The sequence below is a fragment of the Trachemys scripta genome, chromosome 8 (genome assembly GCF_013100865.1).
Source record: "Trachemys scripta elegans isolate TJP31775 chromosome 8, CAS_Tse_1.0, whole genome shotgun sequence".
Lineage (NCBI taxonomy): Eukaryota > Metazoa > Chordata > Testudines > Emydidae > Trachemys > Trachemys scripta.
The window spans coordinates 51457823-51471874 of record NC_048305.1 but is presented as its reverse complement, the minus strand read 5'-3'; the positions used below and the strand labels follow the sequence as shown (position 1 = coordinate 51471874).

The following is a 14052-nucleotide window of genomic DNA, read 5'->3' as shown; positions in this document are numbered from 1 at the left end:
TTTTCTCAAAATGACCACTGAGGTCAGCTAAGGCTTCAGTCCAATACAGAAGAGAGGGAGATGGCAGCCACTTTGAAAAGGGCAGTTTTTTGTGGAATTCTCTACAAAAGAAATTTGTTCTTCATCTCTACTGAAGAAGAAACTTTCAATTATGATTAACACAGAGGAAAAAAAAGCCCATGAATACCAAAAACAATCTACAAATAATGTGACTTATGCACAAGATTTCAGTAAATTTTAACTATGACACATTTGAAGAACCTATTCTTCCATTACTGAGATCATGAAAGAACAAAAGATCGGCCAATTGGTGCTAAGTATTTCAAAGATCGTAATTTAATTTTTACATAATACTTATTTTACCTCAAACTAAAGCATTTGCTTGTAAAATTCTCAGAAAATTCATTCTATACTCCCGGGGTAGTCAATTGGCATACTTCGGGCCAAATTCAAACTAGAAGACGTTTTTGAACAGACCCTGAAATTGTTTTATTTACTCATCATTATTGTTGGAGGTTACATAAGTGATCTCTCTCCTGCCATCCATCTCCATCCTCTGACAAACAGAGGCTAGGGACACCATTCCTTACCCATCCTGGCTAATAGCCATTAATGGACTTAACCATCATGAATTTATCCAGTTCTCTATTAAACGCTGTTATAGGCCTAGCCTTCACAATCTCCTCAAGCAAGCAGTTCCACAAGTTGACTGTGCACTGCATGAAGAAGAACTTCCTTTTATTTGTTTTAAACCCGCTGCCTATTAATTTCATTTGGTGACCCCTAGTTCTTGTATTATGGGAATTAGTAAATAACTTTTCCTTATCCACTTTCTACACATCACTCATGATTTTATATACGTCTATCATATCCCCCCTTAGTCTCCTCTTTTCCAAGCTGAAGAGTCCTAGCCTCTTTAATCTCTCCTCATATGGGACCCGTTCCAAACCCCTAATCATTTTAGTTGCCCTTCTCTGAACTTTTTCTAGTGCCAGTATATCTTTTTTGAGATGAGGAAACCACATCTGTACGCAGTATTCGAGATGTGGGCGTACCATCGATTTATATAAGGGCAATAAGATATTCTCAGTCTTATTCTCTAGCCCCTTTTTAATGATTCCTAACATCCTGTTTGCTTTTTTGACTGCACTCTGCGCGGACATCTTCAGAGAACTATCCACAATGACTCCAAGATCTTTTTCCTGACTTCCTGTAGCTAAATTAGCCCCCATCATATTGTATGTATAGTTGGGGTTATTTTTTCCAATGTGCATTACTTTACATTTATCTACATTAAATTTCATTTGCCATTTTGTTGCCCAATCACTTAGTTTTGTGAGATCTTTTTGAAGTTCGTCACAGTCTGCTTTGGTCTTAACTATCTTTAGCAGTTTAGTATCATCTGCAAACTTTGCCACCTCACTGTTTACCCCTTTCTCCAGATCATTTATGAATAAGTTGAATAGGATTGGTCCGAGGACTGACCCTTGGGGAACACCACTAGTTACTCCTCTCCATTCTGAGAATTTACCATTAATTCCTATCCTTTGTTCCCTGTCTTTTAACCAGTTCTCAATCCATGAAAGGACCTTCCCTTTTATCCCATGACAGCTTAATTTACGTAAGAGCCTTTGGTGAGGGACCTTGTCAAAGGCTTTCTGGAAATCTAAGTACACTATGTCCACTGGATCCCCCTTGTCCACATGTTTGTTGACCCCTCCAAAGAACTCTAATAAATTAGTAAGACACGATTTCCCTTTACAGAAACCATGTTGACTATTGCTCACCAGTTTGTTTTTCTGCATGTCTGACAATTTTATTCTTAACTATTGTTTCGACTAATTTGTACCAACGTTAGACTTACCGGTCTGTAATTGCCGGGATCACCTCTAGAGCCCTTCTTAAATATTGGTGTTACATTAGCTAACTTCCAGTCACTGGGTACAGAAGCCAATTTAAAGGACAGTTTACAAACCTTAGTTAATATTCCGCAACTTCACATTTGAGTTCTCTCAGAACTCTTGGATGAATGCCATCTGGTCCCGGTGACTTGTTAATGTTAAGTTTATCAATTAATTCCAAAACCTCCTCTAGTGACACTTCAATCTGTGACAGTTCCTCAGATTTGTCACCTACAAAAGGTTTGGGAATCTCCCTAACATCCTCAGCCGTGAAGACTGAAGCAAAGAATCCATTTAGTTTCTCCGCAATGACTTTATCGTCTTTAAGCGCTCCTTTTGTATCTCGATCCTCAAGGGGCCCCACTGGTTGTTTAGCAGGCTTCCTGCTTCTGATGTACTTAAACATTTTGTTATTACCTTTGGAGTTTTTGGCTAGCTGTTCTTCAAACTCCTCTTTGGCTTTTTTTATTACATTCTTGCATTTAATTTGGCAGTGTTTATGCTCCTTTCTATTTGCCTCACTAGGATTTCACTTCCACTTTTTAAAGGAAGCCTTTTTCTCTCTCACTGCTTCTTTTACATGGTTGTTAAGCCACGGTGGCTCTTTTTTAGTTCTTTTACTGTGTTTCTTAATTTGGGGTATACATTGAAGTTGGGCCTCTATTATGGTGTTTTTAAAAAACGCCCATGCAGCTTGCAGGGATTTCACTTTAGTCACTGTACTTCTTAACTTGTTTAACTAGCCCCCTCATTTTTGCATAGTTCCCCCTTTTGAAATTAAATACCACAGTGTTGGACTGTTGAGATGTTCTTCCCACCACTGGGATGTTGAATGCTATTGTATTATGGTCACTATTTCAAAGCGGTCCTGTTATAGTTACCTCTTGGACCAGCTCCTGCGCTCCACTCAGGACTAAATCTAGAGTTGCCTCTCGCCTTGTGGGTTCCCGTACCAGCTGCTCCATGAAGCAGTCATTTAAAGTATTGTGAAATTTTATCTCTGCATTTCGTCCTGAAGTGAAATGTTCCCAGTCAATATGGGGATAATTGAAATCCCCCACTATTATTGAGTTCTTAATTTTGAAAGCCTCTCTAATTTCCCTTAGCATTTCATCATCACTATCACGGTCCTGATCAGGTGGTCGATAATAGATCCCTAATGTTATATTCTTATTAGTGCATGAAATTTCTATCCATAGAGATTCTATGGAACATGTGGATTCACTTAAGATTTTTACTTCATTTGATTCTACATTTTCTTTCACATATAGTGCCACTCTTCCCCCCCCCCCACCCCCCCGCACAACCTGTTCTGTCCTTCCGATACATTTTGTACCCCGGAATGATTGTGTCCTATTGATTGCTTTCCGTCCACCAGGTTTCTGTGACTATTATAACAATATCCTCCTTTATCACAATGCTCTCTAGTTCACCCATCTTATTATTTAGATTTCTAGCATTTGTGTACAAGCACTTTAAAAACGTGTCACTGTTTATTTGTCTGCCCTTTTCTGATGTGTCAGATTCTTTTTTATGTGAATGTTTATCATCTGATCTGGCTCTTACATTATCCTCTTCCATCCTCTGCTCCTGACTATAACCTGGAGATTCTCTATCATTAGACTCTCCCCTAAGAGAAGTCTCTGTCCGATCCACCTGCTCCTCTGCGACAGTCGGCTTTCCCCTCTCTCCTAGTTTAAAAACTGCTCTACGACCTTTTTAATGTTTAGTGCCAGCAGTTTGGTTCCACTTTGGTTTAGGTGGAGCCCATCTCTCCTGTATAGGCTCCCCACATCCCAAAAGTTTCCCCAGTTCCTAATGAATGTAAGCCCCTCCTCTCTACACCATCGAACAAATCATGTCAAACCAATCTGATAGCTTTCTTTGATAGGATAACGAGCCTTGTGGATAAGGGTGAAGCGGTGGATGTGGTATACCTAGACTTTAGTAAGGCATTTGATACGGTCTCGCATGATATTCTTATCGATAAACTAGGCAAATACAAATTAGATGGGGCTACTATAAGGTGGGTGCATAACTGGATGGATAACCGTACTCAGAGAGTTGTTATTAATGGTTCCCAATCCTGCTGGAAAGGCGTAACGAGTGGGGTACCACAGGGGTCTGTTTTGGGACCGGCTCTGTTCAATATCTTCATCAACGACTTAGATATTGGCATAGAAAGTACGCTTATTAAGTTTGCGGATGATACCAAACTGGGAGGGATTGCAACTACTTTGGAGGACAGGGTTATAATTCAAAATGATCTGGACAAATTGGAGAAATGGTCTGAGTTAAACAGGATGAAGTTTAACAAAGACAAATGCAAAGTGCTCCACTTAGGAAGGAAAAATCAATTTCACACATACAGAATGGGAAAAGACTGTCTAGGAAGGAGTACGGCAGAAAGGGATCTAGGGGTTATAGTGGACCACAAGCTAAATATGAGTCAACAGTGTGATGCTGTTGCAAAAAAAGCAAACATGATTCTGGGATGCATTAACAGGTGTGTTGTGAGCAAGACACGAGAAGTCATTCTTCCGCTCTACTCTGCTCTGGTTAGGCCTCAGCTGGAGTATTGTGTCCAGTTCTGGGCGCCGCATTTTAAAAAAGATGTGGAGAAATTGGAAAGGGTCCAAAGAAGAGCAACAAGAATGATTAAAGGTCTTGAGAACATGACCTATGAAGGAAGGCTGAAAGAACTGGGTTTGTTTAGTTTGGAAAAGAGAAGACTGAGAGGGGACATGATAGCAGTTTTCAGGTATCTAAAAGGGTGTCATAAGGAGGAGGGAGAGAACTTGTTCACCTTAGCCTCTAAGGATAGAACCAGAAACAATGGGTTTAAACTGCAGCAAGGGAGGTCTAGGTTGGACATTAGGAAAAAGTTCCTAACTGTCAGGGTGGTTAAACACTGGAACAAATTGCCTAGGGAGGTTGTGGAATCTCCGTCTCTGGAGATATTTAAGAGTAGGTTAGATAAATGTCTATTAGGGATGGTCTAGGCAGTATTTGGTCCTGCCATGCGGGCAGGGGACTGGACTCGATGACCTCTCGAGGTCCCTTCCAGTCCTATAATCTATGAATCTATGAGTCTCATTGAGACTCTGAAGCTCTGCCTGCCTACCTGGCCCTGCGCGTGGAACTGGGAGCATTTCTGAGAATGCCACCATAGAGGTCCTGGATTTCAGTCTCTTCCCTAGCAACCTAAATTTGGTCTCCAGGACGTCTCTCCTACCCTTCCCTATGTCATTGGTACCTACATGTACCACGACCACCGGCTCCTCCCCAGCACTACACATAAGTCTGTCTAGATGCCTCGAGAGATCCACAACCTTCGCACCAGGCAGGCAAGTCACCCGGTCATCACAAACCCAGCTATCTACGTTTCTAATGATTGAATCTCCCATTACTAACACCTGCCTTTTCCTAGCAATTGGAGTTCCCTCCAGTTTTTTATGATTTTCTTCTCTGCAGTCTGGACCTTGACTATACCTTGTCCAAGAAATTTGGCACTTGACAAAAAACAAATTAACTACCCCCTGCTATACTCAAACACCCATTTTGGGGAGGATACAATGTATTTTTCATACACAACTATGAGGATGAATCCCTGCTTTATGTCTAAAACTCAGCTCAGCCTTAACTATTGGAGGCACAACTGGCATCCCATAATTATTTGGCAACATCCAAGTGTGCTAGGCATTTCACAGAAGAAACAGTAACGTGGGCACTCTGACAATACTGCAGCCTAACTTTAAATGTGACATAAGAAGCGTGACAAACTGAAGGGGAGTCATTGGGTGAAGCACAATCTGTAACCCACTAACACCCAGCTGCTTTTCGCCCCACTCCTCCTTTCCTTCCCTCCCTATGACTGGAAGGGTATTAATTGACCACTCCAGCTTGAATGGTCCCTTGAAATGTGTGTTAACTACTTATTCTAAACAAGCTGTTCAAATATGATATTTAGCAGAGAAACTGAGGGCTTGTCTACTTTACAAAATTAGGTCGATTTAAGTTAGATCGACCTCCAACCACCACAGCAATTAAATCAGGGGCTGGTGCTCCACATCCTCACCACATCCTCAAGGATTGTTTGCATCCACTATAGTAGGGCATTGGGGAGCACTGACAACAGCACAGGGCTCACAGCTGGAGTCCTCCTGCCCCGGGACTAACAGCCAGAGAAAAGTGAAATAGTAGCAGCTCTGAAACTGTGGTGAAATTGAGTCCTGCACTGGGCTGTCAGCCCTAGGGTGGGAGGCAGGGGGAGAAGCTCCTGTTGTGAGCCCCATGCCGGGCTGACAGCTCGAGCCATCAGCACTGGAGGGGGAGGCAGCTGTAAGCCCTGAGCCTGGCAGAGCTTCAGCTGTCAGCTCCACACAAGGCTGACAGTCAGACGACATAAGTAACGCAGTGTCCACATGGAGACTGTGTTGCCCTAACTACATCGACCTAAGCACTATGCCTCTCACGGAGGTGGAGTTAAGTTAATGTACTGGGCGACTTATATTGGCAAGAGCACCACTGTAGTGTAGACACTAACAGAGTTAGGTCAATGTAAGCTGCCTTATGTCGACCTAACTCTATAGTGCAGATTGGGCCTGAGTTAGTTTTCCAGATCTGAAGAAGAGCTTGGGGTAAGCTTGTCCCTCTCACCAACAGAAATTGGTCCAATAAAAGATATTACCTCACCCACCTTGATTCCCTATTATCCTGGGACCAAAGCGGCTACAACACCACTGCATACAGCAAAACAATGAGTATAGATCTGACAGGGGAAAAGACGTGAGTATAGACAAAAGCAAGTTGTCTTCAGACTGTGGTGAACTCAATTTTACAGTTTTTTGTTTTGTCTTTTTTAATTCTGACCCACAATCATCCTTTGGTTTTTAGTATATTACAAGAAATGGCAAGCAGTATCCACTTTAAACACCTCTTCTCCCATTTACATTTGCCAGCTTAAAAAAAAAAATCAAATATGCAGCATAATCCTAAAGAACATGAAAAAGACAAAGTTACTCACCTTATGCAGTAACTGTGGTTCTTCAAGATGTGTCCCCCTATGGGCGCTCTACTCTAGGTGCGTTTGTGCTCCATGCACCTCAGATTGGAGATTTTAGGTAACAGTGTCCATTGGGCCCACACACCCCCTGCAGCCTTGTGCCTTACACTGAGGCTGTACAGAGCTGCATGGGAAACCGCCTTCAGTTCCTTCTCTGCCATGGAACCAGTTGTAAAGAACTATGAAGCAGAGGGGAGGAGGGCGAGTAGTGGAAAACCTATAGGGGAACATCTTGAAAAACCACGATTATTGCACAGGGTGAGTAACCTTCCCTTCTTCAAGTAGGAACTATGGGTGCTCCACTCTAGGTGACTATTGAGAATTACTCTCTACAGAGGGATGGGGCTTCGGAGTGGAGTCTAGAATCGAAGACAGACCAGTAGAGCCAAATATGGCAACAGAAGCTCAGGCATGAGTGATAGCACAGTGTTCAGCAAACATATGAATGGATGTCCAAGTCATGACTCTACATATTTCTGCAATGGGAAAGTTCTTAAGAAAAGGCTATTGAAGAAGAGTTGAGTAAATACTCTATGGAAGCTGAAGATCATGAGACTGATAGCAGTAAGTAATGCAGCCAGATATCCAGAGAGTCTTTGCTTGGAAATCAGAGATCTCTTAGTTCTCTGCAACGGAGAGAAATAATCTCGGAGATTTCCTACAGGGCTTAGTTCTGTCTAAATCAGGAGGGCATTAGACTTTTACATCAAGTGTATGTAACGTATTTTCTCCTTTACAAAAACCAGCGTGACTTAGGGAAGAAAACTGGAAGGTGGATAGGTGGACATGTGGAAGTCCGAAGATACCTTTGGCAGGACTTGGGATATAGTCACTGTGTGACCTTATTCTTAATGATTTTTTTTTAAAATAGGGAGATATACCTATCTCATAGAACGAGAAGGGACCTTGAAAGGTCATCAAGACCAGTCCTCTGCCTTCACAGCAGGACCAAGTACCATCCCTGACAGATTTTTGCCCCAGACGCTAGATGTCCCCCTCAAGGATTGAACTCACAACCCTGGGTTTAGCAGGCCAATGCTCAAACCACTGAGCTATCCCTCCCCCCAGATGACTGTGAAGGAGGTGAGGGTGGGGGAGGAGAGTGATGCTATTAGACACCCTATCTCACCCACTCTTCAAGAAGTACTAATGGCTACTACAAAAGCAGATTTCATAAACAGGAGTAAAAGAACCAAGACTCATTGTATGAGAAACCTAAGAGAGCGACTTCTGGATGGAAGTCAATCTCTAGTTCTCAGTGGAAGCACATGGGGTGTGTTATTTCTATTCACATAACATCCATCTCTGAAGAAGTAGATTTATGGAGAACCCTATGATTCATCCTGATCATCCAGGAAGCAAGAGACATTTGTCTTGTCACCCTCACATCCTAAGGTCTCCTCAAGATAAAGACAGGGTACTGAATAAGATATAACAAGCCCCTACCCTTAAACCAAAACCCACTACAACGGTAGGAGCCCATTTCCCAAGCACATAGCTCAGCAGCGTGAATGTCCTATGGCTTATCCACATTAAAAGTACCTCTTGTCTCTTTGGAACTGCTGTTAAATGAGAAAGGGCAGTCAAGTAACCCACCATAGGATCTGCTGTCTGTGTAACATACAGCCTATAAGCAAAGGACCTAGGAAACAAGAGTCTATTTGAAGGCTCTTAAAAGCCTGGGATGGGGGCACCAAGAGGACTGAGACAAGCAACAGAAAGAGAGATGCTCCACCATAAGCAAGACTACAGTGTGTGCTTCAGAGAGGCTCTAACACTCCAGGCAATGTGACAAAGCTTTGGAGAAGGCAACTGATGAGGCGCATCATCAACAAAAACGTGCCAAAGCCTCACCCATTTACTGAGTTTGAAATTATTTTCAAAAGTTAAGTATAAAATAAAAATTGGAACTGCATAAGAGTTTTCATTAAGACTCCTTTTACACACCAGGCACAGCGCGATAGAATAAACAGACACAACAAGAGCTGAAAAGCTTCTACCACATCCATAGAAACTGAGGAGAGGCACTTATTGCCTATGGCAAATCTACACAGGCTGATTCATGCTCCTGGCTGGTAAGCATTCTAAAAACTCAAAATTTTGAACTAAATTAAATATGAACTGTCAAATGTCAGAGACAAGATCCACAGAATAAGACTCTGCTGCACAACGTATCTTTGTAGAAAGAAAAAAGTCTCTGTTTCAATTGGGGGGGGGGGGGGAAGGTTTTGTAACCCTATACATTTTATGGATTTAAATATCTGACTAACTAATAAAGGGGCTGTAAGCTTGTAATCCTTACCTCTGAAGCAGTAGCGGCAATATTAACATTGCTCAGCTGCCCATTCATTAGCTCCATACTGCCCACACCATTGATCTTCTGCCCTACATTTACAGCAGCAGGGTGGTCACTTCATTTCCAAGGCAACAGAGTAATCATTCCTACAAGAAAATGAAAGCAAGTCAGAAATTGTATTCTTATAATAATGCTGCTTGTTGTTTTCATTTCTGCACAGAAAAACTGTTTGGTAAGGAAAAATATTTTAGGACCATCAAAGCAATAAAATTATTTATTTATATATGAATGCTACTGATACAATAAAGGTTTGTTTTATTTTCAATTTCATGAAACATTAGTGCCCCCTAGTGTTGAGAAACAGATCCTAGCTTAATTTTTACTGGTATCTACATTTGTATTTAATCAGAGTACAGATTAAATACATTTCCTGAATTTGCTAATTATGAATTATGACTTTTATATTTTAAAATCAAGTCAGAACTGTGGCAGGGCTGCAATTAACTGGAAAACAGACGGTTTAACGTAACTATAAACAATCCGATAGGACTTTAAAATGTTTAATATTAAAACTGCAATAAAAGGCCACAAGACAGACACAAAATAAAGTTAATTCATTCCATGGAATTTTTTCCAAAAACACACTCAAACATGTATAGAAGAGTTTTAAATTACTTGCAGTAATCTTCATTAGTACATCTGACAAATATGTAATCCTAAAGAGCAAGAGATTGCAAAAACAAAAATTTAAGTAATTCAACATGCCCAGGAGTAATCTGATAATTAAAAGATCATTGCAGGAAAGAAAAGAAAAAAAAATGAGGAGGATTAGAAATATAGGCCCACATCCTGAGGCTTTCAAGATCTCTCTGCTCTCCACCAATCCTTGCCTGATCTATGCTGAGCTGGTTCACTGATGCAATTTAGAGCAGCCATGCAACTGCAAGTAGGTTAGACATCAGCAACCCATCAACAGTGGTTATATGCCAACTCTGTTCACACATATCAGTTGCACCAAAGCAGTCAATGATGTATTTGGATGGTCTCAACTCTGTCCAGTATAAACCCAAACACAGTAGCTACAATCCACAGAGCAATAATGAGGGACAAAAGATATGTTTAATAAACATTTTATCAGCTTTTACAAAAAACTTTAAATACAAAAAAAAAGTTTAGTTTAAATATATTCTTGTTTAGTTTTCCCCTCCAGAGGCTTTACATGAAAAACAAAACAAAACAAAAAAAGATGGACAAATTAAGCAGCCACTACGCAATTACAACCTGTGAATGTGCTTGTTTTACTACTTGTTGGCACAATAATCCAGTAGCTGCTTTGATGCACATCTCCCACATTCCTGAATTCTGAAAAGGAAAATAGAGGGGCATTAGTGAAGAGATACAGTCAGGCAATTCCCCAATCCTCATGTCCCCAGATTAATCTCAGATCTCAAATTACCTCCTCATGGTGCTCCAGCACCCAGTGATTTCCCCACTTCCATCGCCTGAAGTCTGGTACATCCCTTGGACCCCACTGCATCAGATGAGATGTAAGACAGAAGTGTCTGGGAGCACGTCTTCACTCTGGACATGAACCACTCCTGTTCTCTGAATCCTAGAAGGAACCATGAGAGAAGAAAACTATTAGCTCAGCTTCAAAAAACCCACTCACAACAAAACAGGAAAACAAAATGCAACTTTAAACTTAAAAATGAATTACAGTAATAAACAAGTTCCTTACCTCCTTAACCACCATTCAAAAGTAGCAGTGCTCAAAGCTGACTCTGACCTCAGGCCAAGAGTTAATCGGTAGTGGGTGCAACAGGAGGCGATAGTTTTCTGCCATAGTATCTGCACGCAGTCATGCAAGGAAGCAGCCCCTGCCTCTCAACGCATGCATGGATCCACCAGAAGGATAGGACTATTTAAAGCAGCAAGTTTAATGAACTAAAAACGAACAGTTGGACACGTGTTTCAGGGAGCTGTGACTGCAATTGTCAGATAAGGGCTTTCTATTGAAAAATGTGTGATTTCCCTCACACAACTTCAGGGATCATTTGTCTTTTTTAAAAAGTTGAGACACACAACAAATACAATACTATAATCAGATAGCTTTTCTGCACAAGAGCCAGGAATCAACTAAAAAAAGTTTTCTATTCATGACCTTTGTCCACAAAAGTTTGGGTTTCTAAAAAGCCTCTCATTTTTTCAGGATCACCCACCAGCCTATTTGATTTCTACGTACCTTCTGTTTTCTGATTCTTTGTGAAGGGGGTTAATGTTAAAAAAATGTATTTTACTTTATTGCCTTAGCTATTATTTTTCAATTAAACAAGAACAGACTGAAACCATGATGTAGTATCTTCTATATAAGCACTAGAGAAAAAACTACTTAAAAACATTCAAGGAAACTTGCTGACCCCTGGTCTACACTACAACTTGTGTCAGTATAACTATGTTGCTCAGGGGTGTGGAAAATCCACACCCCTGAGCAACATAGTTATAGTGACCTAACCCCCAGCATCGACAGCGCTATGTTAAAGGGAGGGCTTCTCCTGTCAACATAGCTACCACTTCTTGGGGAAGTGGAGTACCTACGCCGATGGGAGAATCTCTCCTTTTAGCATGGAGTGTCTTCAGTAACCAGTGGAGCTGTGCCACTGCACCGGTGCAGCTGTAAGTGTAGACAAGCTATGAGTTTATTATAGCGGACTGTCAGGCCTGCTACAGCTAAGGGCAAGACTAGCTTTCTATTTAAAGCTCAACTCTTCTACATGCTCCCGCACGGTTACTCGGATTGCCTTGAAATTTGGTGTGCCTCAAATGGGCACAGGGTACAGTTAGGGAGCCAAATTCGAGGTATTTTGACCAAGGGGTTCCCAAGATACAGCAATCTGAAAAAACAGTTCTCTTAAGGCTGATGTATTTTTTTGCCCAGACCTGGGGATCAAACCAGTGCTCCGATCCTGTAACAGGGGTCTTAATCGCTCAAGAGTTACCCCCAACTAGTGTCTGCCCCATTGCCCCTTTAGGGGAGCAAAATTCAGAACTTTATTCACCAAAGAATTTAGCTTTCATTTCAGGCACGTGCCTAATGGTCACAAGATACACAGAGCATGCACGCATGCATGAACAGAGGAGCCAAGAGCCCATATTTGGGGGACCTTGACCCTCTGAAGAGGTCTATGCCAGTCTCTCCCTGCTCTATGTGTGAGATGGCATCTGGGGTTCAAGCTCTGTGGCCCTGCTGCTTGGGGTGGGGAGCTGAGAATAGACAGGCTAGGAGCATGCACCAAGAACACACTGCTGAGACTGGAGGAAGTGGTGAGAACAGGTATGGTTTAGACACATCACAGGGTTTCTCAAAACACTGGGGAAGGGGGATGGAACACCCACTGAGATGAATGGAGCAGTTCACATGTCAGAGCTATTGTTTCAGGCTGTACTCATCTCTAAGGGGTGCTCTCATTAGCTGAGACCATCATACGGAGATGAATGGCCCACTTCACACCTCTTAGAGCCTCCTGTATTTCAGGATTATCCTGTGCTGGGAATCAGGATATAGCAAAGCAGTTGCTGATGATTAACTTCATACAATATTAAAGCAGAGAGCTAGATCTATTACAGCTGAGCATAACAAGACTTTTCTATTTAAAGAACAATTATTCTAAATGTTCTAGAATCGTGGGGGCATGGAACAGCATTAGTGATCCAAATCATGTGGCCTAGAGGAAACAGCAACAGACTGGAATTTATGTCTACACTTCGGACCTTACAGCAGCACAGCCATAGATGCCGACTTCCCCGCTTTTCCCTGGGTGCTCGACCCCCTACCCCCACCCCTGCCCCGTTCCATCCCTTCCATGAGGCCCCACCCCTGCCCCACCTCTTCCCACCCCTAGTCCAACTCCTTCCCCAAATCGCCGCCACAGCCCCGCCTCCTCCCCTGAGCGCACCACATTCCCACTCCTCCCCCCCGGAGCTTGTTAACGCCTCCAAACAGCTGTTTGGCGGCAGCGGGGAGGTAGGCGGAGGAGCGAGGATGGGGCGTGCTCGGGGAGGGAGAAAGGGGGGGCGGGGGGAGGCTGGCTGTTGGTGGGTGCAGAGCACCCACTAATTTTTCCCCATGGATGCTCCAGCCCTGGAGCACCAATGCAGTCGGCGCCTAGGAGCACAGCTGCACCGCTGAAAACTCTCCTGTGTAGCTGCTGTATGCCAGCAGGAGAGCTCTCCGGGCGGCATAATTAAACCACCCCCAATGAGCAGCAGTAGCTATACTGGCAGAAAAGCATCTCCCACCGATATAGCACTGTCCCCACCATAGGGTTCCCATATTTTAAAAAAAAAAAAAAAGGACACACTCCACGGGGCTCTGGCCCCGCCCCAACTCCACCCCTTCCCCACCCCAATTCCGCCCATTCCCTGCCCCTTCCCCAAAGTTCCCGCCCTAACTCCCCCGTCTCCCTCCCGGCCACATGAAAAGGGCTGCCCGAGCGCTACCAGCTTCACGGTTTGCCAGGCAGCCCACAGACCCTGCGGCCCCAGCCGGCGCTTCCCCAGCGCAGCTGGAGCTCGGGAGGGGAAGTGCCCAGCCGGGGGCGCAGGGTCTGGAGGCTGCCCGGCAAACCATGAAGCCAGTAGCGCTCGGGCTTCGGGCAGCCCCCATACCTCCAGACCCTGCGCCCCGGGCCGGGCACTTCCCCTCCCGGCTCCGGCTGCTGTGCTCCTCCCCTGACTCTTCGGCTCTGTTTAAGAGCCGAGCTGCCCAAGCGCTCCGGCTTCGGGCAGCCCCC

At 43.4% G+C, this 14052-nt stretch overlaps 1 protein-coding gene across 5 annotated transcripts in view; it reads right to left on the bottom strand.

Annotated features, from left to right (window-relative positions):
- RALGPS2 (Ral GEF with PH domain and SH3 binding motif 2) overlaps positions 1–14052 on the bottom strand; it is a 297768-nt gene that overhangs the window by 244714 nt on the left and 39002 nt on the right. For 4 of the 5 annotated variants that reach the window (XR_004646742.1, XM_034778255.1, XM_034778258.1 and 1 more), the window contains exons 2-4: positions 10719–10874; positions 10544–10624; positions 9269–9408 (exon numbers count right to left, since the gene is read on the bottom strand). Coding sequence is in view for 4 of the 5 variants with exons in the window: in XM_034778255.1 (XP_034634146.1) it covers positions 9269–9325 (57 nt within the window). In the remaining variant the exon portion in view is untranslated. The remainder of the gene's footprint in view (positions 1–9268; positions 9409–10543; positions 10625–10718; positions 10875–14052) is intronic. The other variant, XM_034778256.1, reaches the window with a different exon arrangement.